Here is a 23,883-nt window from a genome sequence, read left to right on the forward strand (position 1 = left end):
TTCCCCCGGCAGCCCTGAGAAGCTCTTTGGGGCGGCGGCGGGGGGGGGGATAATATATATATATATTGATTTCCCCCTCTAAAAACTAGGTGCGCCTTATGGTCCGGTGCGCCTTATGGAGTGAAAAATACGGTAGTACATCTAGAGCAGGCACCAAACTCAGCCCTCCAGATGTTTCGGGACTACAACTCCCACCATTCCTAGCTAACAGGACCAGTGGTCAGGGGTGATGGGAGTTGCAGTCCCAAAACATCTGGAGGGCCGAGTTTGGGGATGCCTGATCTAGAGGATAGTTGTGCTGTTGGCCAACTTTTGTAATTCTGAGTGAAAACATTTGCTTTCCAATGTCAAGCGAGGCACTGGTTATTTTTGTATAAACAAAGAGAGAAAACTTTATTCTTAACAAAGCAATCAGAGTTCCACATTCTAATCTTTTGGTGAAGACGAGAATGCGTTATAAGAATGTGCTAGAAGTTATTGCAACACAAAGACCTGGAACATAACCCTTGAATTATCAATGTAAAGTCTATTCACATGCTAAAAGAGAGAGTGGTGCAGAAGAAATCTATCCAAATATGACAATTTTTGTTTCGTTTCCAGTAAACAGATAGCATCAAGTTGACTTCAGTTCATGTCTGGATCACAGTTGCCTTTCTGCTGCCTAATCTTAGAAAAACTTGCAATGTAGTAGATTTTAGGACTGGAAAACGCTGTAGCTATTCATGGTTTATTATGCTGGGATTTTAAAAAATATAATAATAATACTAGAATTCTGTTTGCAACTGGTTTATTACTGTTTGGATTTGGATTTGATATCCCACCTTTCACTCCCCTTCAGGAGTCTCAAAGCGGCTAACATTCTCCTTTCCCTTCCTCCCCCACAACAAACACACTGTGAGGTGAGTGGGGCTGAGAGACTTCAAAGAAGTATGACTGGCCCAAGGTCACCCAGCAGCTGCATGTGGAGGAGCGGAGACGCGAACCCGGTTCCCCAGATTACAAGACTATCGCTCTTAACCACTACACCACACTGGTTCAATACTGAGCAGTTTCCCATGATGGCTGAAATTCATCAGCAAGTATTATAATATGTTAATATAATCTTCACCTTTCTTGCATGTTTTGAACCCTGTTCGGTTACTGAGGGCTGCAGCCTTCCTCACTGAATTCACTCTGAAACCAGAATAACCCAACTGAGCAAATGTGTGTGGCCAAGCAGGGCTGGCTCAAAACATCTTGGCCCCTGAGGCAAACTACAAAATGGTGCCACCTTCTCTGCCAGGGAAGGAAGGGTGAGTGAAGATCTACATCAGGAAGAAGTGGGAAATAAAGATCTGAATCAGGACTTGCTCCTTCTGTGGATCCTCATCGCTTGCCTCATCTTGCCTCTTGGGTGGGCCAGCCCTGAATGAAGATCTGCATCGGTATCTGCTGCTTCCGTGGATTCTGCCACCTGAGGCAGTCACTTCACATCGCCTCACGGGTGGGCCGGCCCCATAGCCAAGAGATGGCAGAATCCAACTCTTGTTAACTACCAGTCATTACTAATTCAGGGTAATAGCCTGCTACCCCTAATCCAACACACCTTTAATCACGACTTTTTTCACACATCAGTTCCGCTCATCCTCAAAAACCCTGTCCTTTCGGATTGGCAGACAATACTTAACAAATCATATTATTCAATAAAGTTTGACCATTTCCCATGCCACTGAAATATAGTTCACTTGTGAAATAACATCTCTGGAACAAGATTTAACAGCAAAACAAGCTAAAACCTAAAAAAATATTGTTCAATGGAAGAGTCCAACACTATGCTCCCTATTTCTGCCAATGCTCTCCATAAAGACAGGCACACATATTTAACTTTAGCAACATTGCTTTTTCTAACAATGCTAAGATACTGCCTTGGCTGCTCCCTCCGCAAATGCAACCAATGAACAACTTTGCTGTAGCCACCATATGCGGACCCACCTTTATCTCAACCCACACTCTGCTGTATCACCAGAAAGGGACTAATACCAAAAGCCTTTTTATTGAGATTTTCCCACTTGGGCGTTAGTATGGCATCTCTGTGCAAAATGACTATTTTTACTGGGCTGGCTAAGGACAATTTAGCAAAGACAACTCTACAGCCTCCTCCCCACCATTCAAATGCTTCATTTTAATTGTGCTATCCGTTCACTGTACTGGAAGGGACACGATTCTCCAGTCCTCCTGTCCCTTTTTCTCACTGATTTCCCTTTCAATGCAACTAAACCCCACCCATCCATCAAGATGCATGAGGCTCTGATCTGTTGTTGTTGTTTAGTCGTTTAGTCGTGTCCGACTCTTTGTGACCCCCTGGACCAGAGCACGCCAGGCACTCCTGTCTTCCACTGCCTCCCGCAGTTTGGTCAAACTCATGCTGGTAGCTTCGAGAACACTATCCAACCATCTCGTCCTCTGTCCTCCCCTTCTCCTTGTGCCCTCCATCTTTCCCAACATCAGGGTCTTTTCCAGGGAGTCTTCTCTTCTCATGAGGTGGCCAAAGTATTGGAGCCTCAGCTTCAGGATCTGTCCTTCCAGTGAGCACTCAGGGCTGATTTCCTTCAGAATGGAGAGGTTTGATCTTCTTGCAGTCCATGGGACTCTCAAGAGTCTCCTCCAGCACCATAATTCAAAAGCATCAATCCTTCGGCGATCAGCCTTCTTTATGGTCCAGCTCTCACTTCCATACATCACTACTGGGAAAACCATAGCTTTTACTATACGGACCTATACGGGCTGTGATCTAGGAGCGCACTAACTATTTACAGAGTCTGTGGGAGAACAGCAAAGCTCCATTCTAATTCTCTTGAGATTCAAGTACGCAAACTAGCTACAGGGTCTTCCCAATTTTTTGTTTCCCTCTCAACTCCCTTGCACTTTGCAAGATTAAAGTGCAAATCTGCCAACGGCAACAATGCCACGCTAGTAATCATTTGCCAGAAATATTGAAAACATTTAAATCAGTGTTTTTTCAAGACATATGAGGCTCAGAAATAAAACACACAGTTGGACAGTCTGCTTAAAAACAAACTTTGCTTGAGGCGAAGACGAAAGGCGGCGGGGTGTGTGTGTGGGGAGGACTCACAACAACTTTTACCTCCATCCTAATAGCTCTGCTTGTTTCCCGCAGAAGTTTTCTTGTCTGAAAGTACAGCGTGTACCAAGACTTCTGCTTTGTATGTTAGCTGAGGCACAGAGTGCTAACTACATTCATCAGATTGTCACAACCTTTTATTACTATGCAAATTGAGACAGTATTTTCAAACTCCAAGTTATGTCAGTACTGTCTCCTTTCCTTCAAGCATGGAGATTGCCAACGAAGAGACTCAGCTTAGACCTGCTGAAGTGGAATGGCAACACTATCACCATTGTACTGTTCCGTCTGCAAGCTGCGGTACGAAATACTAATCCTGTGTAACACTGGCAGAACAAAATGCCGAATGTGAAGAAATGGCTAATAAGACAGTGGACAACACACTGTAGAATCCCTTTCTCCCCAGAAGGAAAAATAGGCTCAATCACAACAATTTCCCATCACCTTTGCTCTAGTAGTCCAAAAGCAGAAAAATAGATGGTTGGTGTAGGGCTGTCATATTTCAAAAAGGTGAAAATCTGGACAGAAAATTTGTGGAGCTGGTTTTTTCATTTGGGGGGGGGGGCAAAGTTGTTAAGCTTTTTTTATTTTGGCCCAAAGTTTTTGAGCTTTTTTTTGGTACAAAATTGTAAAGAAATTTGACATTTTAAAGCTATTTATGAGGGAAATCGGCAAAAACAACACTGCCGGCGATTTCCCCAGACATTTTGCCAGTCTCCACCCGGACACTGCTTGTGGCTGCAGTATTCCGGATATGTCCGGGAAATTCCAGACGTACGGCAACTCTATCATGTGTCATCTACATTTAAGTTAGGAGTAAGATAAGAGCAAATGACCAAACTTCTCCTCCCCTCAATATTTTGTGAGGAAATCTACTATGAAAATTTAAAATGAAAGGACAAAGTTTGTCTTAGTTGTTTAACACACTTGGGGTTGTGGATTTTTCCAAAGGGTAACCAGTTACAGTACTTGCTACTGCCAGCTGTTGCTGCCTCAAATGAAACCCATGGTTTCTGATGCCAACTGGAAATTGCGTTCTGAACGCAGCAGGACTAGGAGCCGTCGGTGAGTAAAGCTTTGAAAAGGAGGCAAATGGTATGTTTGAGAGGCTTCACATTTTCAACACTACTTGGTATTCAAAAGGAGATCGAACAGAAATCTGTTTATGGAGAGCCAGCCCATGGCACGCTTCCTAGGAACTTGTTGATCTTAGGAAGCGTACCCAGGGGCATTGTACTCAATTCTCCAGGTTTCCTCCAGTGGTCTAAACGGTTCAGAGAACATGGCTCAAAGCGGAACTCCAGACACTCTATCAGGGACTTATACTAACATTTGTCAGTTGCCCCCTGTTGCCCCCTTCCTTATACTTCAGAAAATAACTAACCACCAAGCTTAGAATGTCTTGCCCTGGAAGTTAAACCAAGACCACCTGGATTGCATGAATATAAGCCCAAATATCGGGATGAGGAGGAGGGGACAGACCTTTCCCTCTATGGAAAAAAACAACCCTGTTTTCTCTGCTTTGTAATTCTCTCCCCCAGCGCTTTCTGCAAGCTAAAACAGTCCCACACTACCACCCACTACCTGAATCTCCAGAAAAAAAGTATAGGCTCAGATCACTATTCATATTATGTACTTTCTATACATTTGCTGATCTTGTGCTGCAACAGCCCCCGCCCCCCAACTTTTTAGAACATTTATTTCAGGCATTCACTGAAGCTGGGGGCAGAATACAATTGCCTTCAATACAACAAGACTGGAAGCTTTTCATCCGTGTCAAAACGGGATTATTATTTTTAATTGGCTCTCTTTTTTCTAGTTTTGTTCCCCTGTTTTGCAGAAGGTTTAGCTGTGCAGCGATATGGTTAAGGAAGTGTGCTGGTGTGCATCATTCATACAGCTGCCCATTTCTAGTAAAAAGCCCTAAAGTCATGCTGTTGTTGTTGTTGTTTCAATTAATATACTGCCCTTTATCAAAAGAAATCAGGGCGATGTACATTAGAAACACATTCCAAAACATCAACGATAAAAACATAGTAAAAAGCATAGTGACAGGCAGCCTGATAGTAAAATAAGTATAATAATAACAGTCCTCTCCAACCAGCAAACATCTCCAACCAGCTGCTGTCCAGATGTTTCAGACCACAACTCCCATCAGCCCCAGTCACAACTTAATCCAGTATCCAAATTCTGTGAGTTCTCTGGTCTCTCTTCACCCAGAAGGGATGGGGAATGAAAATTAAACCCTTATCATGCACTGCCTCTGATGTTCTCAGGAGCTGTGTGGAACAAGACTGGTGGTGTTCTTCCAACCTTGTCACCCACTGGAGACAACCACCAGTTCGTCTTTCAAAGGCAGGGGGGGAAGCCAGTCCTCTCTCTCTATAGGAAAGCATCTTATTGAAGATCCAATAATGTGGGAGTTCATACAATGGGGATCTTTCTTTACCTAGAAGTTTATCACATATCCTCCTGGAATGTTCTGCTGCTGCTGCTGCTCTCCAGAGATATGTTTGCAAAGAGGGGAATATTCCCTGCTCCCACTCATGCTGCCCTGTTCAGGGAAGTTTTTAATGTGTGACATCTGAGTGTATTTTTGGTCTTTGTGGAAGCAGCCCAGAGCGGCTGGGGAAACCCAGCCAGATGGGCGGGGTAACAAATAAATAAATAAATAATAATAGTAATAATAATAATAATAATAATAATCATGTACTGTATTACAAACCTTCAGTTGGTTGCAGACTGGCTGGCTCAGTTTCAAATCACAAGTTTGAGCTACTGGTTTTCAGATCTACTCGTGAGACCTGGTTCTGAGGTCTCTAAGATCTATGTAAGGAGGTTGAGTAACAGCAACGTAGTTCCTGATCGTTGTTCTATAGCCATGTCTTCACCCGCCCCACACTTGGAATGCAGGAAGTGAAAAGGGTGGTGTTTGGGGGAGAAAGCCTTGTGGGTCAAATCAGGAATCCTGCCAGGCCTAATGGGACCTGCTGGCCAGAGCCTGCACACTGCTGGGCTAGAACCTTTCCCAAGTAGTTTAATAATAATAATAATAATAATAATAATAATAATAATAATAATATCTTTATTGTCATTGCCCCCCTTTGGGGACAACGAAATTACTTGACTGCTCCATAAAAACACTAATTAATCAATACAGTATAATACAGCAAGGGAGATTAGATGACTTTCAAAGTCTGGGCTTCCCATTCAGGGCCGAGATCGCTCTGGAGAAGAAGCTGTTCTTAAGGCGGCTCGTTCTTGTCTTCATTGTCCTGTATCTCCGTCCCGACGGCAAGAGCTCGAAGAGACAGTGACCAGGATGCGATGGATCTTTTACTATGTCCAGTGCCTTCCTGTTTATATACCTCAGCAAAGCACTGGTGATTTTTAAGAAAGATTTCTAAAGTACAGTCATACCTTGGTTTCCTAACAGCTTAGTTCTCGAACGTTTTGGCTCCCAATCGCCGTAAGCCCGGAAGTGACCGTTCCGGTTTGTGAACTATTTTGGGGGGCTTCCACGGCTTACGAATGGCTGCCGGAGCTTCCTACAGCCAATCAGAGACCGCGCTTTGGTTTCCGAACGTTTTGGAAGCCGAACGGACTTCCGAAACGGATTCTGCTCAACTTCCAAGGTATGACTTTTCTGTGAACGTAAAACTGGTGGAACTGAGGGAGCAGGGAGGGAAAGACTAGAGAAACTGAGAAGAACTTTGCAGAGGAAGCCAGACGTGTGACAAGAAGAACAGGGGTAGAGTTCTCAAGCACCCGCTTTTTTGCAGGCCACCAAATGGCATCATAGGGACGCGGGTGGCGCTGTGGGTTAAACCACAGAACCTAGGACTAGCCGATCAGAAGGTCGGCGGTTCAAATCCCCGCGACGGGGTGAGCTCCCGTTGCTCGGTCCCTGCTCCTGCCAACCTAGCAGTTCAAAAGCACAAAGTGCAAGTAGATAAATAGGTACCTCTCCAGCGGGAAGGTAAACGGCGTTTCCGTGCGCTGCTCTGGTTCGCGAGAAGCGGCTTAGGCATGCTGGCCACATGACCCGGAAGCTGTACGCCGGCTCCCTCGGCCAATAAAGCGAGATGAGCGCCGCAACCCCAGAGTCGGCCATGACTGGACCTAATGGTCAGGGGTCCCTTTACCTTAAATGGCATCACAGAGATGGATTGGAGATATTCCTACCTGTGGACCTACTCATGAGCAATCTTAATATGAGAGCCCTCCTCAGCTAGCCAATCAGCAGCTCCAGATCAGCCGGCTCCTGAGCGCTTACCCAGCAGATCCACTGTTCCTGAGATGCCAGCTCAAACAGTGTGGAAACATTCCTCCCTTCCCAACCCCAAACCCAGAAGTGGACCACTAGCGGCTTCATTTGGAATTGGATGAGAATGGCACCAGACTTCCTAGGAATATATATCCCAGTAAAATATGCACGCCCTTATTTTTCATATCGATGCAAATGATGTTCTTCCAAGCACCAGCACAGTTTCAAGACAAGAAGGCAGAACTAAACAGGCTTTTACTCCTGATTCTGGAGGGGGCACATTACCCAACACAGCAAGACATGGTGTGTTCCCTACCCGCCCCCAAAGAAGAACGACAGGGTAAGTTTAATCGGATTACTTTTCACATTTAACTACCAAGTTTACCTAAGGCTTTGCTCTTCTCATATCTCAGGCTCCTTGTTTGCTTTTGATATCGCAAAGCCTTCCTGCTAACTAAAGACAAAGGTTATGAGGGTAATGAATATCAAATTTGCTGTATAAAGGTTCCCTTGTCTCACCCACCTGACAGTCTCCATAGCATCACAAACAGGAGGGTGTGTCATACACAAAGCGGGGAAATAAAGCACAACTCAAACAACATATTTTTAAAAGCGCTAGGTGTATATAGTCACAGATGGGTACAATAGCGGTACGGCTGTTAAAAGAGACGCAACATGCCAAAGGTCTTGGCCTGCTACTCTTCCTCAAAGAGAAATCTCACAAGCAGACGACGCTGGTATTCTTTAAAGGTAAAGGTAAAGGGACCCCTGACCATTAGGTCCAGTCGTAACCAACTCTGGGGTTGTGGTGCTCATCTCGCTTTATTGGCCGAGGGAGCCGGCGTACAGCTTCCGGGTCATGTGGCCAGCATGACTAAGCCGCTTCTGGCAAACCAGAGCAGCGCATGGAAACACCGTTTACCTTCCCGCTGGAGTGGTACCTATTTATCTACTTGCACTTTGTGCTTTCGAACTGCTAGGTTGGCAGGAGCAGGGACCGAGCAACAGGAGCTCACCCCGTCGCGGGGATTTGAACCGCTGACATTCTGATCGACAAGTCCTAGGCTCTGTGGTTTAGCCCACAGCGCCACCCGCGTCCCACAGCACCACCCGCATTCTTTAGCCTCTAGCTATAATGGAACGGCAGAGTTTTTAATGCCGTATTCAAGGCTTGGCCACAACGAGGTCCATGTTTATACTGATAAGAGTTACGTGACCACGCAAAACTCTTCACCCCAAAATTGCACATTCCTCTTGATTTGCATAATTTATGCTGCTGCCGTTACTCATGGGAAGGGGCAAAGACTTTGCAGGAAAGGAAACATCACCCAGCCCACCCAAAGGAAAACTTTTCCAAGTACCCCTCTGGTTCCTCAGATACTATTGCCCCATTGTTTCAGATATAGCCTCTCAGCGATGAGGACTAGATCCTTAGTGGTTTTTAAAAATGAAAGTCAGGAAATAGAACTATGCATGCGTGTTCCACATATTTCCATCCGCTGCATTTAGATTTGAAAAACAGCAAAAATGTAATAATAGCAAACACTAAGTAGTCTTGTCTATTTCTATCTTGTAAATCAGATAAAACTCAGAACAGGTAGCTTAACAAACTCTGCAGTAAATGACAACACACACACACACACACACCGACTGTATTTTTCCATGTATAAAACTAGTTTTTTTTAAACCAAAAAATTAGGTTTAAAATTGGGGCTCGTCTTATACACAGGTAGTGCTAAGGAGTATTTTCTTAATTTGGAGTCCCCCAAAATAGGGGCCGTCTTATACACAGGGGCGTCTTATAGGCGGAAAAATGCGGGATATATTATCTCATTGTAACCCACTGTGAACTACGGAAAGGGATCCAGCATGTATTTATTAGCAATATTTATATGGCACCAAATAAGAGAGATCTCTAGGCGGCTTACAATAATATAAATGTTTTAAAGGAAGCAAATAAAATAAGAGCAGCCTGGCTGAATAACCCATTGAGCATCCCCTTTCCAGCCATGTCCACCCAGTTGCTCCTAGGAAACCTCCTGGGAGAGAATGAGGAAAGCAACCTTCCCTTTTCTTGATTGTCCCCAGCCCCACCCTACACAATTACACATAGCTGTCAACCGTCCCTTATTTGGCGGGAAAGTCCCTTATCCCAGCGACGTGTCCCGCTGTTGTCCCTTATTGATGATGTCCCTTAAATTTCCCAAGTTTCAAAGGAAGCAGCTATTCTCCCTCCCTCCCTGCCGGCCAGGGAGGAGGGAGGCTCCCACTGTGTTGCTTGGCTGCGTTGCTCACCCAATAAGGAGTCTAAGAACGACTGGGGGGGTGGAGCTTGCATGCCTTGTGCCGATCAAGTCGGCCGCGCTGCCTGGGGCTCAGCGCTTCTCAGTGGAGAGGTGACGGTGGTTTTCCTTGCTGCATCCCCTTTGCCGGGTTACTGCGCTGTGGGAAGCACCGCTTGAGGCTTCGTTTGGCTGCTGGCTGGGCTTTCTGCCTTTGGCTCGGAGGGGCTCAGAAGTTGAACCTACCTGTGCCCGGAAAAATCCCTTATTTTGGCTGCTGATTCCTTATTTTCGAGGCTGCTGGTTCCTTATTTTCAAATCTGTAAGTTGACAGCTATGAATTGACACACAGAGGGTCCATTTAATTATTGTGTCTAATTCCTTTCCATAGGCCTGTCTTCTGTGAACTGAAGGCAAGAGAGCAGAAGCAAAATGAGATGGGCCCTTTTTTATTCATTCTTACCACACAGGGACAATGTGCAGAGGGCAGACAGCAGCCATGCATTCAACCAGAAATACACTTAGGATTCCTCCAAACAATCAGGAATCCCAGCCATGCAGGAATTCTCCTGATCACCTTTGCTGAACATGGAAGCACTTGCAATCCTGCTCCCAGCTTTGCATGTGGCAAAGAGAAGGAGGAAACAGATATCTGAAATATCATCTAAAACGAGAGTGGCCTTCGGTAGCTTACAATAGCAACCAACAACCTCCTGCCTTGTTCACAACATTCAGAAAACACCTCTTGTTTAGGATGGCTTTGCCAACACAGGCAGGCTGAAAAATGTAGCACCTTCTCCGCTGCAAGACTAAATTTATTTATTTATATTTATTTAAGGCATGGTTGTTGTTGTTTTTCACGGAAATTGTGTCCTCCTTAAAAGAGGGAATGTGTTGCGGTGAGACCTGGAGACTGACTTCCTGGTTGTGGGTGGGTCTACTGGATAGCCACAACGCCCGATTGGTAGGTCCCTTGCTGCTGGGTGTACTCTGGCCAATGGGGTGCAGTCTAAACGGTTCGAGGGACCTATTTAACCCCTTGCATGTGACCCAGAGATTCTCTTTCGGCTCATGCAAACAGAACACCCGCCCATCTCTCCCTATATTTAGGGAGTGGCCTTCGGTAGCTTACAATAGCAATACAATTGCTTACAATAGCTTACAATTGTGATTGACCTTGCTATGCCGTCGTGTGTCGTTGGGACAGGGGCAAGGCAGGAATTTCCCCCACTTGGCTGATTGGCTGTTGCCATTTGGGTTTCGCCTGCTGTGTAGCAAATCGTCACAACTTGTAAGGCTGCAGATAGGCTCTGGTTCAGGTGATAGGGATGGGAGAACGCTCTCACCATCCCTATGTGAAGGGTATTCCGTTAAAGGAATCCAGGGACTCGATGGTTTGGTCAACCCCTTAGAGGGGGGTGTGCCCATGCCTGAGTCCAGGGGAGCATCTGGGGGAGTGAACAGAGTCTGTTCCCGGGCTTTTCCCCTACCTCAGGTGTTCATCTTTGTCTGACCTATGATAGAGCTCTGGGTCAGCGCTACCTGCATGGCAGGGAGCTAGTCGAACCAGAGCCTATGCAACCAGGCACTTTCTGTAATCAATAAAGTTGTGGCCTAAATTCTGCCAAAAACCAAAACTAAAATTTGAGTCAAGTGTGTATTTATTTAGGGGGGAGGTCTCTGGGTCTGAACACGCAAAAGGTTCCAAGAGTAGTTTTCCCAAGATCAATAAAAGCAAGATGGTATCTGCCTGTGGGTGGGTTAGAATCTAAAAGACACAACACAGGAAGGAAAAAAGGGGATGAGGAAGAAAGAGGAAAATAAGCAAACTCAGGCACCAATTCTTCTAAAAGTTAGAATCACTTGTAGTCATAATGACTTCACTGCAATGTATCTTACAAGTTTCCCCTTGTTTTGATGGTGGAGGCAACCGGGGGTGGGGTGGGGGAGTCCACCAAAATAAGGATGAGGCCAATACATTCACACAGAAGAAGCTAAAAATTAAAGTAATAATTAAGGCTCTGCCCATCCTCTAGCTTAAAAAAACAACACAATTTTATCAACACCGAGTTAAGTTTCAATCCGATAATACAGGAAGCTTACAATCAAAGAGCTGGTTTGTTCAAATGTGTATGTGAATTCCAGTGCCCGGCATAATCTCACTACCTCTTAACCACAGATGTGCTGATGAAATAATAATAATAATAATTTATTATTTGTACCCCGCCCATCTGGCTGGGTTTCCCCAGCCACTCTGGGAGGCTTCCACAGAGACCAAAAATACACTAAAATGTCACACATTAAAAACTGAACAGGGCTGCCTTAAGATATCTTCTGAATGTCAGGTAGTTGTTTATCTCTTTGACATCTGGTGGGAGGGCGTTCCACAGGGTGGGCGCCACTACCGAGAAGACCCTCTGCCTGGTTCCCTGTAGCTTTGCTTCTCGCAATGAGGGAACTGCCAGAAGGCCCTCAGCGCTGGACCTCAGTGTCCGGGCAGAACGATGGGGGTGGAGACGCTCCTACAGGTATACTGGGCCGAGGCCGTTTAGGGCTTTAAAGGTCAACACCAACACTTTGAATTGTGCTCGGAAACGCACTGAGAGCCAATGCCAGACAATAATGCCAGAGTCAGCCTTCTGTGCAACCCTCTCAGGGTCTAGACTTGGCAACCCTGCACAGCCTTTATGTGCCCTGGCCCTCAGTCCCCAAGTCTTCTCAGTCTCAAGCTTATGATGCTTCTATCTGCACTTAGGTCACACACCTTGATCTAACTCTGCTACTTGCTGTGACCCTTTCCACCTAAGCCTCTGGGCTCTCTGATATCTGCTGCGTTCTCTTTCTCCCCACCTTTCCAGTCCCTCACCTGCCCTGGCCAGATCTTCTGTCTACATGCCTGTATCATTTAATAGAACCATAGACTCATAGAATTGTAGAGTTGGAAGGGACCTATTTCATTAAGCTACATTTCCCAAGGCATGTGCTTCCCAGGTGGAAAACCAATCAAGGCCAAGACCTGCTTAGGCTCAGCAAGGCTGTTGCCTTGTATGCCTTTGACATTTAAGTCCAGTCGCACACGACTCTGGGGTTGCAATGCTCATCTCACTTTACTGGCCGAGGGAGCTGGCGTTTGTCCGCAGACAGTTTCTCCGGGTCATGTGGCCAGCATGACTAAGCCACTTCTCGCGAAACCAGAGCAGCGCACGGAAACACCGTTTACCTTCCCGCTGGAGTGGTACCTATTTATCTACTTGCACTTTGATGTGCTTTCAAACTGCTAGCTGGAAGCAGGGACCGAGCAACGGGAGCTCACCCTGTCACAGGGATTCGAACTGCCGACCTTCTGATCGGCAAGCCCTAGGCTCAGTGGTTTAGACCACAGCGCCACCTGCATCCCCTGTATGCCTTTACACCACACCATATAAGGGATGCCTATCCCCCAAAGGCTAAGACCTATCCTTTCTAACAGAAGCCAGGCTGTGAAACCTTTGTTGCTAAAACCTCGTTCCTCAAGTAGGAATGTTCCATGCCATCACAGCAGCTCAGCCAATCAGTGTCAAGAAACTACGCTGCTACAAGCAGAATACAATATAGTCCAGTCTTCTTCAAACTTGGCCCTGCAGATGTTTTGAGACCACAATTCCCATCATCCCTGACCACTGGTGCTGCTAGCTAGGGATCATGGGAGTTGTAGGCCAAAAACATCTGGAGGGCTGAGTTTGAGGAAGCCTGATATAGACTGTCAGCAGATAAAAATATAATTAGATATGATTGTTGTTGTTTTTTTAAGAAAACAAAAACGGCTCCAAAAATAATAATAATAATTAAACGCAGCAAGATTACAAATCTTGTTCACGCCATACAGCAGCTTGTTATGAAAGTGTCAGGTTCCAATTATGATGTCAACGATGTGATTTTGCTTGTGATTTATAGCAACTTAAAGCAAGTCCTTCTTATTAGAACCTGCAAAAACCGAACTCCGCTACAGAAATCCATGTTTTAACCTCTTTCTTTACAGAAAATCCACATAAAAACAGCAACAGACAATGTAAACTTGGCCACTGAACACAGTAAGACCAAACAGGAGCTCAGGATTCAGCCCCTGCTCAAGCTTTGCTGCATGACGGCCACGCATCACAGGTTGGCCGGCCCATCCCACTTGCACAATATCCATTTGAAAGGAATAAAAGATACCCAGCAGCCCTTTTTGGATGACTGCATCTGCACTTGGCAGCCTGATATGCTTCTGTTTCCAGCTGTACAACTTAATCAAAGTATATTTCCTACAGGAACAGAGTGAAAGAAAAAAGGCAATTCTCCCAAGAAAGAAACATCTTAGTTGCTTTAGCTGCTGCACTTTTCTTTCCCAGCAGAAAAGGTATAGGAGTCTTTCTTTCTCAGAAGAATCAGGGGGCGAGTTCAGGCATCACAATAAACCACGGTTTACCACAATGGGAACAAGCTTCAGCTAACCTCGGGCTTTGGAGCTTCTCCCTCCTGGTGTAGCCACAAGCTTTAGTTTCCATTAGCGTTCTGTCTGAACCCATAACTGTGGTTCATTGTAACTACGGTTTGTTGAAACAGGACCATTTCACAATCCATGGTTTCACGTCGGCTTGCTTTAAGCAAGCTACTGCTCATAATAACCACACTGTGTTGGGTTCAGACAAAACAGCGAGCTGTGTTGAATCTAAAGTGAAAATGAATGCTTCTGATCTCCTGGCTTATTGTCCAAACTAGCTCAGTGACTATGTTGGGAATACTGTACCGTCCCAACGTGTTAACGAAGAGGCATCAACTTCTCCTTGACCAATTCAGCCATTCCTATAAGGAAAATGAGCAATGTCTCTGCACTGAGCAGGAATTCTGACGTGCTCAAAGGTGACCCAAGGGGTTCCTAGGCCTTCCTACCTACAAATTACACTTCTTCACTTCGCATGTATCAAGACCAAACACAAGATACCTGCACTCTGCTAAACGGTCTCAGTCTAGTATACCTGAAGGAGCATCTCCACCTCCATCGTTCTGCCTGGACACTGAGGTCCAGCGCCGAGGGCCTTCTGGCGGTTCCCTCACTAAGAGAAGCAAAGCTACAGGGAACCAGGCAGAGGGCCTTCTCGGTAGTGGCACCCGCCCTGTGGAACGCCCTCTCACCAGATGTCAAAGAGAAAAATAACTACCAAACTTTTAGAAGACATCTAAAGGCAGCCCTGTTCAGAGAAGCTTTTAATGTTTAGTAGGTTATTGTATTTTAGTGTTTTGTTGGAAGCCACCCAGAGTGGCTGGGGAAACCCAGCCAGATGGGCGGGGTATAAATAATAAATTATTATTATTATTATTATTATTATCTCCCCCACTTGTTTTAATGTCAAAATCTGCTCCAGTTTGTTCCTAACAGAGGGGTTATTTTGCTTTTAAGTTTGCACTTTTAATGCTGGTATGACCCTGGTGTTTTGTTTTGTTTTAAAAAGAAGCTTTTCTGGGGTGCTCTTCTGGTTTTTTAAATAAAGAAGTTGTAATTGTCAATGGGTTGTTTTTTCAAACTACTGTAAGCTGCTCAGAGAACCCCTGGGCTGAAAAGCAGCATATAGCTATTTCAATAAAATAACTGTATGGTTCAAATAATTTTATCCCCCAAAGTATGGGATTGTTGTTCTGTTTGTTACTTTGTTATGTATTCTATACTGTAAACCACCCTCTGATTCTCAGATGAAGGGTGGTATAAATGTTTAATAACAATAAAATAAAACGTATTTGTTGCTCTTTGAATATTACAGATACTTTTATCTGCCAGCTAATAAACATTCTGTCTCAAGAATATCATTAGATCCAGAACACTTAATGGGTAAGATAAGGGGAGGGGGAGTTTTGTTTGTAACGGGGCAATGGGATTTTTTTTCTGTGGAAAAGAATTAAAATGGGTGTTGTGGAAACCACAATACAATTGGGACAGAGCACCTCACAAACTCCTTAAAATGTGCCGCTTTTATTTTTATCTGTCTGCTGTCTAACAACACAGTAATCACTACTTGACATTCACTGATCGTACCCAGTAATATCTTTATCTGAATAAGAATGCAAATTGCAGGAGCTTTTTTTATTTTATTCCAACGCCTATTCTGTGGCGGCTGAATAGAGTGACCACATGTTCAAGGCTGCAAACAAGTTCACTGACCTCCCTAATCATCTCTGCCATTGCGAGTGAATGACATACACGGTCAATTCTGCCTTGCCTCTCCACTTTCATTCATAAAAAAAATAATGACATTGTTCTTGCAGCAGTCCTGAGAAAAAGGAGACGAGAGAAATGCAGCCCAAATGAGGCCCCCAGTATTTTCAGTTCGGATTCTATTCAGCAGCAGCCCCACCATCTGCCTTCTTCCTGCTAACAGCAGAACACCTCCCTGTAGAGATGTCAGAATTTGCACCACCTCCACTAATAGCTAGTATTCATATTAGAAAACATACACATACCTCCAGAATGCCTCCTTTCAATGTGTGTTTTATGTAGCTGAGCAGAAGCACAAGGCAGTAGCTGTTACAACTTTCACAGCCCCGTGTGGAGAATTAGATCACTGGGGAAAAATGCTTCCAAGCCCCTTTATGGAAAATAAGGTCTTGAGCTGTGTTAAAGGCAAAAGCGGCTGAACAACAAGCCTCAGTAATGAATCAGTACCCCCACGGCCCATTTGACCAGGAGAAAGTGTTTGCTTGTGACTGTGCAATTTACAGATTCAAAAGTAAACACCTGTGTTTTGCTTGGCTGTGAATTTCTGTCTTCTATATACAAGTGATTCAACAGAACCTTTTCTTATGGACCATCTTATATTGATAGTTCGTTCAAAAACAGGGAATGATCAATCAAACATCACTATATCATCTATCTATCTATCTATCTAACTATCTATCTATCTATGCTGACCATCCTTCTTTGCCCAAACAGACACACTACAAAGCTTAGTGCAACTTTGCTTGTACTGCTAAGCATTGGGAACCATTGGGACCAACGTGCATTTTACTTAACAATCTGAAACCACTTGTTGCCGTTTATTCCACTGGGATTATACCAACTTCTGTGCTCAGCAAACTGCACTCTTAGATCCCTAGTCCGAGATACAGTTCTTGGAAATAAAATACAGTCGCACTCAGGTAGAGCCCTTCTTGGTAGCGTATATCTGACAACAAGCCCAAGCCGATCCTGCTATATTTGTACAATACATGTTCGTTGCATTTATATTTTTAAGTGCATGCTTTTAGAATGAAAATCACACACACACACACACACACACACACACACACACCGTAATGTATGAAAAGGCCCTTAAGACTGCCTAAAGACTAAGACTGCCATCGGAGTCTATACAGCTGGGCAGTTCTACCTCTTTGAAAACGGAAAGAAATGAAAATACTATTGCCAGAAAGCAATTTTGTAGAACCAATCTAGGGATTTAATCATTCTAAGACATCTCTGCTGGACCCTTCCATCTTAACATTCTAAAAATATGTACACCATTCAAGTACTTACTCCTTCAGAATGGTAGTGTAGCTACATTATCAGTAGTCTTAATAGCAGTACAGTACAATACTGTACAGTGAAGGAACTCAGTCCTAAACTTGCTTGTTCAGAGGTCCCATTCTGAACCTTACAAAATGTGGCTACATACTCCAAAGGAATTGGTTTAAAAGCTCAGAACAAGGGCAGTCCACTAGGAAAGAAGGAGCAAACACTGGATCAACAAACTGACTGTATACCTAGTGAGTTTCTGGACTGTTCTACAAGGCATGCAGCTTGTTCCATATACAGTACAAAACTTATCCACTTGGATCAAATTGAAGAGACGCTGCTCCATTATTCAACCAATTTAGTTGTGGGGAAACGAGCCAGGCAATCTACATGGAGAACCCAGCATTTTAGTCAAACTTTTTTGAAAATAAAACAATGACCCTGGTTCAGGTCCCCCCCCCCCCATAGACGGAACTCAATTTCGGCACCTATCAGGTGGGCACCATTGGTATTCTAAGAGAAAGAGGGAGGTGTTCATGGTGAGTTCTGGCACCTCTCTTCTTTGAAAACTAGCACTGCCCTGGGTGATCTATAGCTGTACCAGGAAAACAGAAGGGAAATAATGTCCCGGTGTGAATAGCTGCCATGAAGCACATTTATTCCACCCTCATTTGTTTGCTAAGCATGTTTCATCTCTTTCCCAAACAATGGAAACCTGACACAGATAGAACTTTTTGTGCATGGTGTATACAGATGTATACCCTGACTTTTACTGTCTGCTAACAAAGGGGGAAATGATTAACTCTCTCTCCAAATGTTTAGTTTAAGCAATATTGTACAATGAGTTTCCCGCTTAAAATAAACTGAGTCAGTTAGATATTTAAAATTGAGTCATTTGGATATTTAAAATGTTCAGCACAAATGTTCATGTCTCTCTTGTTTCAATTTCTAGTTTCCCAAAGACCCCCAAACAACCCTGTTCCTCCATTCCCTTAAACGCAGCATTTGGCTGGGAGATGTAACACTACAATGCACAGAACACTTCATTGCACGTGAGACTAGAAAAAAGGATTTGAAAGAAGGACTTGTTTCTTTCAAGTCCAGATTTTCAAATTTCAAAAGTACAAAGATTTTTTGTGTGGGCCGAACACCCACTATTTCCAGCATGGAAATCAAGTTACGCTTTTCTGTGAAGCCACAGGCATCTAAGTGCATACACCCTAGCATTTGTCATTTGGTTAATGCTACAATAACCATTTGAGGTGCTTCTGTTTATTATTGGAGACTTTGCCCTTGACCTGTAACAGTTTGGTGTTGGAATACTTCTGGTGGATCCAGCAGCAGTTTGCAAGTATGCAGGGAACGTATCGCAAACGTGCAGAGCAGACCGTTCTGGAGGCAACAGAAGCAATTCTATCCTTGCGTACTTCTCAAGAGAGCAAACTTAAGAGGCATAGCTGTGTTTCTCTTTTGCAACAAAAACTACAAAGTCCTATGGCACTGTAAAACTGCGCACAGGGGGATGGCATTGGAAAGGAAAAGTTGCCAAACTGAAGCCAAGTCTTCTGGGATCAGACACTGGGACCCTTTCAGGCAGGTAGACATCCAAAGCGTGTTCCCATTTTAAAAAGGCTTATAACCTTTTTAGCCTATATACCATGGAATAAAAAAAAACAACCAACCAATAAAAAACCCCCAAACTTGTCAACTATATTCATGCTGTCCTGTGCTTCCAAAAAAGACGATTAAGCTGTTTATGTATGTAATGACAGCAGCTAGGATTCCTTATGCGCAAAAAGGAGAGGAAGGAGGAATTCCCACTGAAGAGGAATGGATAAGTAAAATGATGGACTCTGAGGAATCAGCAAAGCTAACAGCTAAAACGAGAGAACCTAATGATTATTGTTTTGTTGAAGAATGGAAGCCTTTTTCAGGACTATTATAGCATGATGGATTCGTGATCAGGATTTGAACTATGAGCAACAGAGGGAATGAGAGATCATTGTAATTAGGGTTATGTTATAAGAGAGAGGAGATAGGGGTGCAGAAATAAGAAACTACAGAAAACGGGATGGGAAGTGGATGAAAGAAAAGAAAAAAATTCTTACGTTTTGGAATGCATCCCTGAAATGCTTAAAAATGCAATAAAGCATAACTGGGAAAAGAAGCCCTCCTGCTTCCTTACCTAATGGTGCTCTTGTCGGCGTTTCTTCGGGGTCTGGAATAGGAATCCTGGCTGCAGGGAGGCTGTGCACAGTGGCGACCAGGAAAAAGCAAGACCAGGCTCCCCACGCAGCAATCATTCCTCTCCTCTCGCTTCGGGGCAGCCCGCCGTGGGTCGTGGTGGCAGCGCTTCCTCGGCCAGCCTCAGCCATCCTCCAGATGCATGCTGCTCCGTGGGCTGGCCGGGGGTCTCCTGTTCTGGGTCCCCGAAGTGGCGGTCCCGTGCCCTGCAAGGAGTCGGGAGGAGAGGGACACTCGCGGAGGGTCCTCAGCGGAGAGGGCAGCTCCTCTCCCCCTCGGGAAAAGCCAGCCCTGCCCCAGCACCGCCCGCCACCTCGGAAGGCGCGTCGAGCGCGCCTCAGAAGAACCATTTTTGCGCACCGTTTCCCCTTTCCTAACCGGGTTTGCCCCGACAGCAGCCTGGAGCAGCCGCTCCGCCTCCCCTCGGGCTTCCCTTCCCGCAACCCGACGCCGCTTCTAGGGTCCCGCGAGGCGCGCCGCCCTCCGGTTAAGCTGGCGGTACCCGCCGGGGATGGCACGGAGGAGCCGGCCGCTTACCTGCTCCTTGGCGCCGCTGGAGCGCTTCTGGGCAGAGGCGCGGGCGGCTCTGCTCCGCTCCGCTCGCTCCCTCGCTCGCTCGCCAGCCTTGCCAGACAGCCAGTCCGCCTGCCTGCCTGCCTGCCCCGCCTCACTGAGAGGGCTGGGCTGGGCGGCTGGGCTGGGCTGGCCGGCGGCCCCCAGCGGCGGAGAAGGGGCGGTGCGTCTTTGCGCCCAGGGCGCACGAAGCCCTCGAGGGGCGGCCCTTCGGCTGGACTGCGAGGAGGAGCCCGCGGCAGCCTACCTGAAGAACAGGGCGGGAAAGGCAGCCGGCGGGAAGCCCCCCCTCGGGCTTTCCCCTCTTTGGTGGCCGTGGGTGTAGGCGCCCGTCTGCCTCAAGAGACGGCGTGGCGTGTGCGGGTTTTTGGCGCTGCTGGGCGACGAACCAGGGCAGCTGCCCCCTGAGCTTTCCCACCGAGACTAAACGCTTTCCCTTCCGCAGTGACCACAGGTAAAGGTAAAGGGACCCCTGACCATTAGGTCCAGTCGTGACCGACTCTGGGGTTGGGCGCTCATCTTGCTTTACTGGCCGAGGGAGCCGACGTTTGTCCGCAGACAGTTTTTCTGGGTCCTGTGGCCAGCATGACTAAGCCGCTTCTGGCGAACCAGAGCAGCACATGGAAACGCGGTTTACCTTCCCGCCAGAGCGGTACCTATTTATCTACTTGCACTTTGATGTGCTTTCGAACTGCTAGGTTGGCAGGAGCAGGGACCGATCAACGGGAGCTCACCCCGTAGCGGGGATTCGAACCGCCAACCTTCTGATCAGCAAGTCCTAGGCTCTGTGGTTTAGACCACAGTGCCACCTGCGTCCCTCAGTGACCACAGGTAGATATTAGCAAATTCCTTATCAAGTCCGCCTGTGTGCCTGCAATCAGGGCTTACCAGATTCACTGGACCATATTCTTTTGGACTGCCCTTTGCACAGCAAACTCCGCAAACCGATGTTGAGCAAGATATTGGACCTGCGACCCACGTCTCTGAGAGAAAGCCAAATGAGGTTCCTCCTAGCAGATAGGGACAAGGACTTTACTGCCCCCGTGGCAGGGCCGTCTTACCCATAGGCGGTAGGGGTGTGGGGCACTCGGGCTCCGGGCTCTCATGGGCACCAGGCTGAGAGTCTGGGGCCTGAGAGTTGAGTCCGGGGAAGAGCCCGTCCATCAGTCAGGGGCCCATGGCGGGCTCTTCTGCTGCGGGCGGCTCTGGCCGCAAGTTTGGGGGCGACCGAGCCAGCGAGATGCTGAGGCGGCCAGCCAGCACGCCAGCGACTGGGCAACCTGGGGGGGGGGCGCCGGGCGGATCTTTGCTCCCTGGTGCCGCATATGCTTAAGACAGCCCTGCCCAGTGGCTTCCTTTTTAACCTCCATCTTACCTGAAAGGGTTCTTAATGAATCATCCCTCCAACTTCCAAGAGACTGCGATCTACTCGCACTATAAAAAAAACTGGCAGTGATCTACCCATTGGATTGACCAAGGTTGTTGAGCTTTTTTTAGGGAGCCAAAGTTGACGTCGTCATTAATCTGTTTGACATATAGGTAATAGACAGGGTACCTTGGGATCCTTGACAGCCTCACTCCTGTCCCTTTTAAATTTATCCTAGTGTTTTGAAATGTTTTAACTCGACATGCCAATACAGTGGTACCTCAGGTTACATACGCTTCAGGTTACATACACTTCAGGTTGCAGACTCCGCTAACCCAGAAATAGTGCTTCAGGTTAAGAACTTTGCTTCAGGATGAGAACAGAAATCGGGCTCCGGCGGTGCGGCAGCAGCAGGAGGCCCCATTAGCTAAAGTGGTGCTTCAGGTTAAGAACAGTTTCAGGTTAAGAACGGACCTCCAGAACAAATTAAGTACTTAACCCAAGGTACCACTGTAAAGGTATTTGTATTTGTTCCCACCGAGACCGTTTTCTCTCAGGGGCGCCAGTCGGGCGGTGGACGCTCCTGCTCTGTGGCTGCTCCCCAACTCCCTGCCTGGTCTTCCCCATGCGGGCTGCACCCTTCAGGGGCAGCCACTGAGCTGGCTGGTGCGGTGTGGCTTGTCTCTCAGAACTTTGTCTCCCTCAGAGCCGGCCCAACCATGAAGCAAGGTGAGGCAACTGCCTCTGGCGGCTGAAACTGCAAGGGCAGTGGATCCCGAAGTCGATCTTCATGCCCCTCAGCTTGTTCCTGATATAGATCTTCCCTCATGCCTTCTTCCCTGGTGGGGAACCATGTTGCTGTTCGCCCAGGGGCGCCAACTCGAATAAAATATTGCGCAGGTAAGCCCCACCCTGCTCCATCAGTCACATGACGCAACATGGCAATGCCCACCAACTTTTTTGAAGCCCTAAAATATTTTAGGGAGGGGGAGCAAAGGGACGTCAGCTCCTAGGAGTTGGTTCCAATGGGTTCGCCTCAGGTTCCAAAATGTCTCGGGCCGGCCCTGTCTTCCTCTCTCCCCATCAAAGACTTCTCCAAACGGATTTCTGATGTTCCAGATCCTAAACTAGCTGTCAATGGGCAACATGCCCAAATGTCTACATGTCTGATATTGTTGTGTGCCCTCCCAAGTGGGTCAGATTCCAAGGGTTCCGGGTGTGGTTTCCTGGGGACAACAGAGACTGCAGTACAGTGGTACCTCAGGTTAAGTACTTAATTCGTTCTGGAGCTCTGTTCTTAACCTGAAGCTGTTCATAACCTTTAGCTAATGGGGCCTTCTGCTGCTGCCGCGCCGCTGGAGCACAATTTGTGTTCTTATCCTGAAGCAAAGTTCTTAACCTGAGGTACTATTTCAGGGTTAGCGGAGTCTGTAACCTGAAGCGTATGTAACCCGAGGTACTACTGTATCTTTAAGATATATGCGTTATTTACACATATATACAGCCTGAGTCTACGATGGAGGGGCTCGCAGCATTCACACCCCAAGAGGGTCTTGCTTCTCCCATAGTCGCGGCCTTGGATCCCAGCAGAAATCCAGCATGGCTCTCCCTGTCTGCCTGCAGCCTGCTTCCAGCCCAGCTCTCTCTCTCACAACCCTGACTATTGTGCTTCTTGCTACCAGCCAGGAGAGGGAGGGGACCCACCCATTTGCCCTCTGGCACAGAGTCACTTCCTTTGTCAGACTTACGTGGTAACTAGGACCAGGGCCGTCTTAATAATAATAATAATAATAATAATAATAATTTTTATTTATACCCTGCCCTCCCCAGCCAAGGCCAGGCTCAGGGCGGCTAACAACCAATAATAAAAACAAGTTGAATGAATACAACTTAAAAACAAGATTAAAATACAACATTAAAATATTGAAACATTAAAATATTAAAATGTAGCCTCATCACAGGAGGAGAAAGGAAAAGAAAAAAGAAAGAGGGGGAGGGAATCAAATTGGCTCCAAGCCAAAGGCCAGGCGGAACAACTCTGTCTTACAGGCCCTGCGGAAAGAAATCAGATCCTGCAGGGCCATGGTCTCATGAGGTGTTGAAAAGGCCCTGGCTCTGGTTGAAGCTAATCTAACTTCCTTAGGGCCCGGGACCACTAGGGTGTTGCTATTTATGGACCTTGAGGCTCTCCGTGGGGCATACCGGGAGAGGCGGTCCCGTAGGTACGAGGGTCCTAGGCCATGAAGGGCTTTAAAGGTCAAAACCAGCACCTTAAATCTGACCCTGTACTCCACCGGGAGCCAATGCAGCTGGAAAAGCACTGGGTGAATATGCTCCCATGGCAGAGACCCTGTGAGGAGCCTCGCTGCAGCATTCTGCACCCGCTGGAGTTTCTGGGACAGCTTCAAGGGCAGCCCCGCGTAGAGCGAATTACAGTAGTCAAGTCTGGAGGTGACCGTCGCATGGATCACTGTGGCCAGGTCGTAAGCATATCTGGCGCTGTGGTGCAAAGATCCCTCCGGCGCT

The 23,883-nt window shown here is 46.6% G+C and overlaps 1 protein-coding gene and 1 long non-coding RNA gene across 4 annotated transcripts in view; one reads left to right on the top strand and one right to left on the bottom strand.

The window, feature by feature from the left end:
* FGFR3 (fibroblast growth factor receptor 3) overlaps positions 1-20,075 on the bottom strand; it is a 64,283-nt gene extending 44,208 nt beyond the window's left edge. For 2 of the 3 annotated variants that reach the window (XM_081005471.1, XM_081005470.1), the window contains exons 1-2: positions 19,956-20,075; positions 19,360-19,624 (exon numbers count right to left, since the gene is read on the bottom strand). In XM_081005471.1, coding sequence (XP_080861597.1) covers positions 19,360-19,549 — 190 coding nt within the window. In that variant the 5' untranslated portion in view covers positions 19,550-19,624; positions 19,956-20,075. The remainder of the gene's footprint in view (positions 1-19,359; positions 19,625-19,955) is intronic. The other variant, XM_081005469.1, reaches the window with a different exon arrangement.
* A 339-nt stretch (positions 20,076-20,414) lies between these two features.
* On the top strand, positions 20,415-22,908 carry LOC308477321. Its single transcript, XR_013986485.1, has 3 exons — positions 20,415-20,445; positions 22,064-22,257; positions 22,862-22,908. It is a non-coding gene; the product is annotated as an uncharacterized lncRNA (long non-coding RNA).
* The last annotated feature ends 975 nt before the right edge of the window (positions 22,909-23,883 follow it).

Source organism: Podarcis pityusensis (genome assembly GCF_964106645.2).
Source record: "Podarcis pityusensis genome assembly, chromosome: 5".
NCBI lineage: Eukaryota > Metazoa > Chordata > Lepidosauria > Squamata > Lacertidae > Podarcis > Podarcis pityusensis.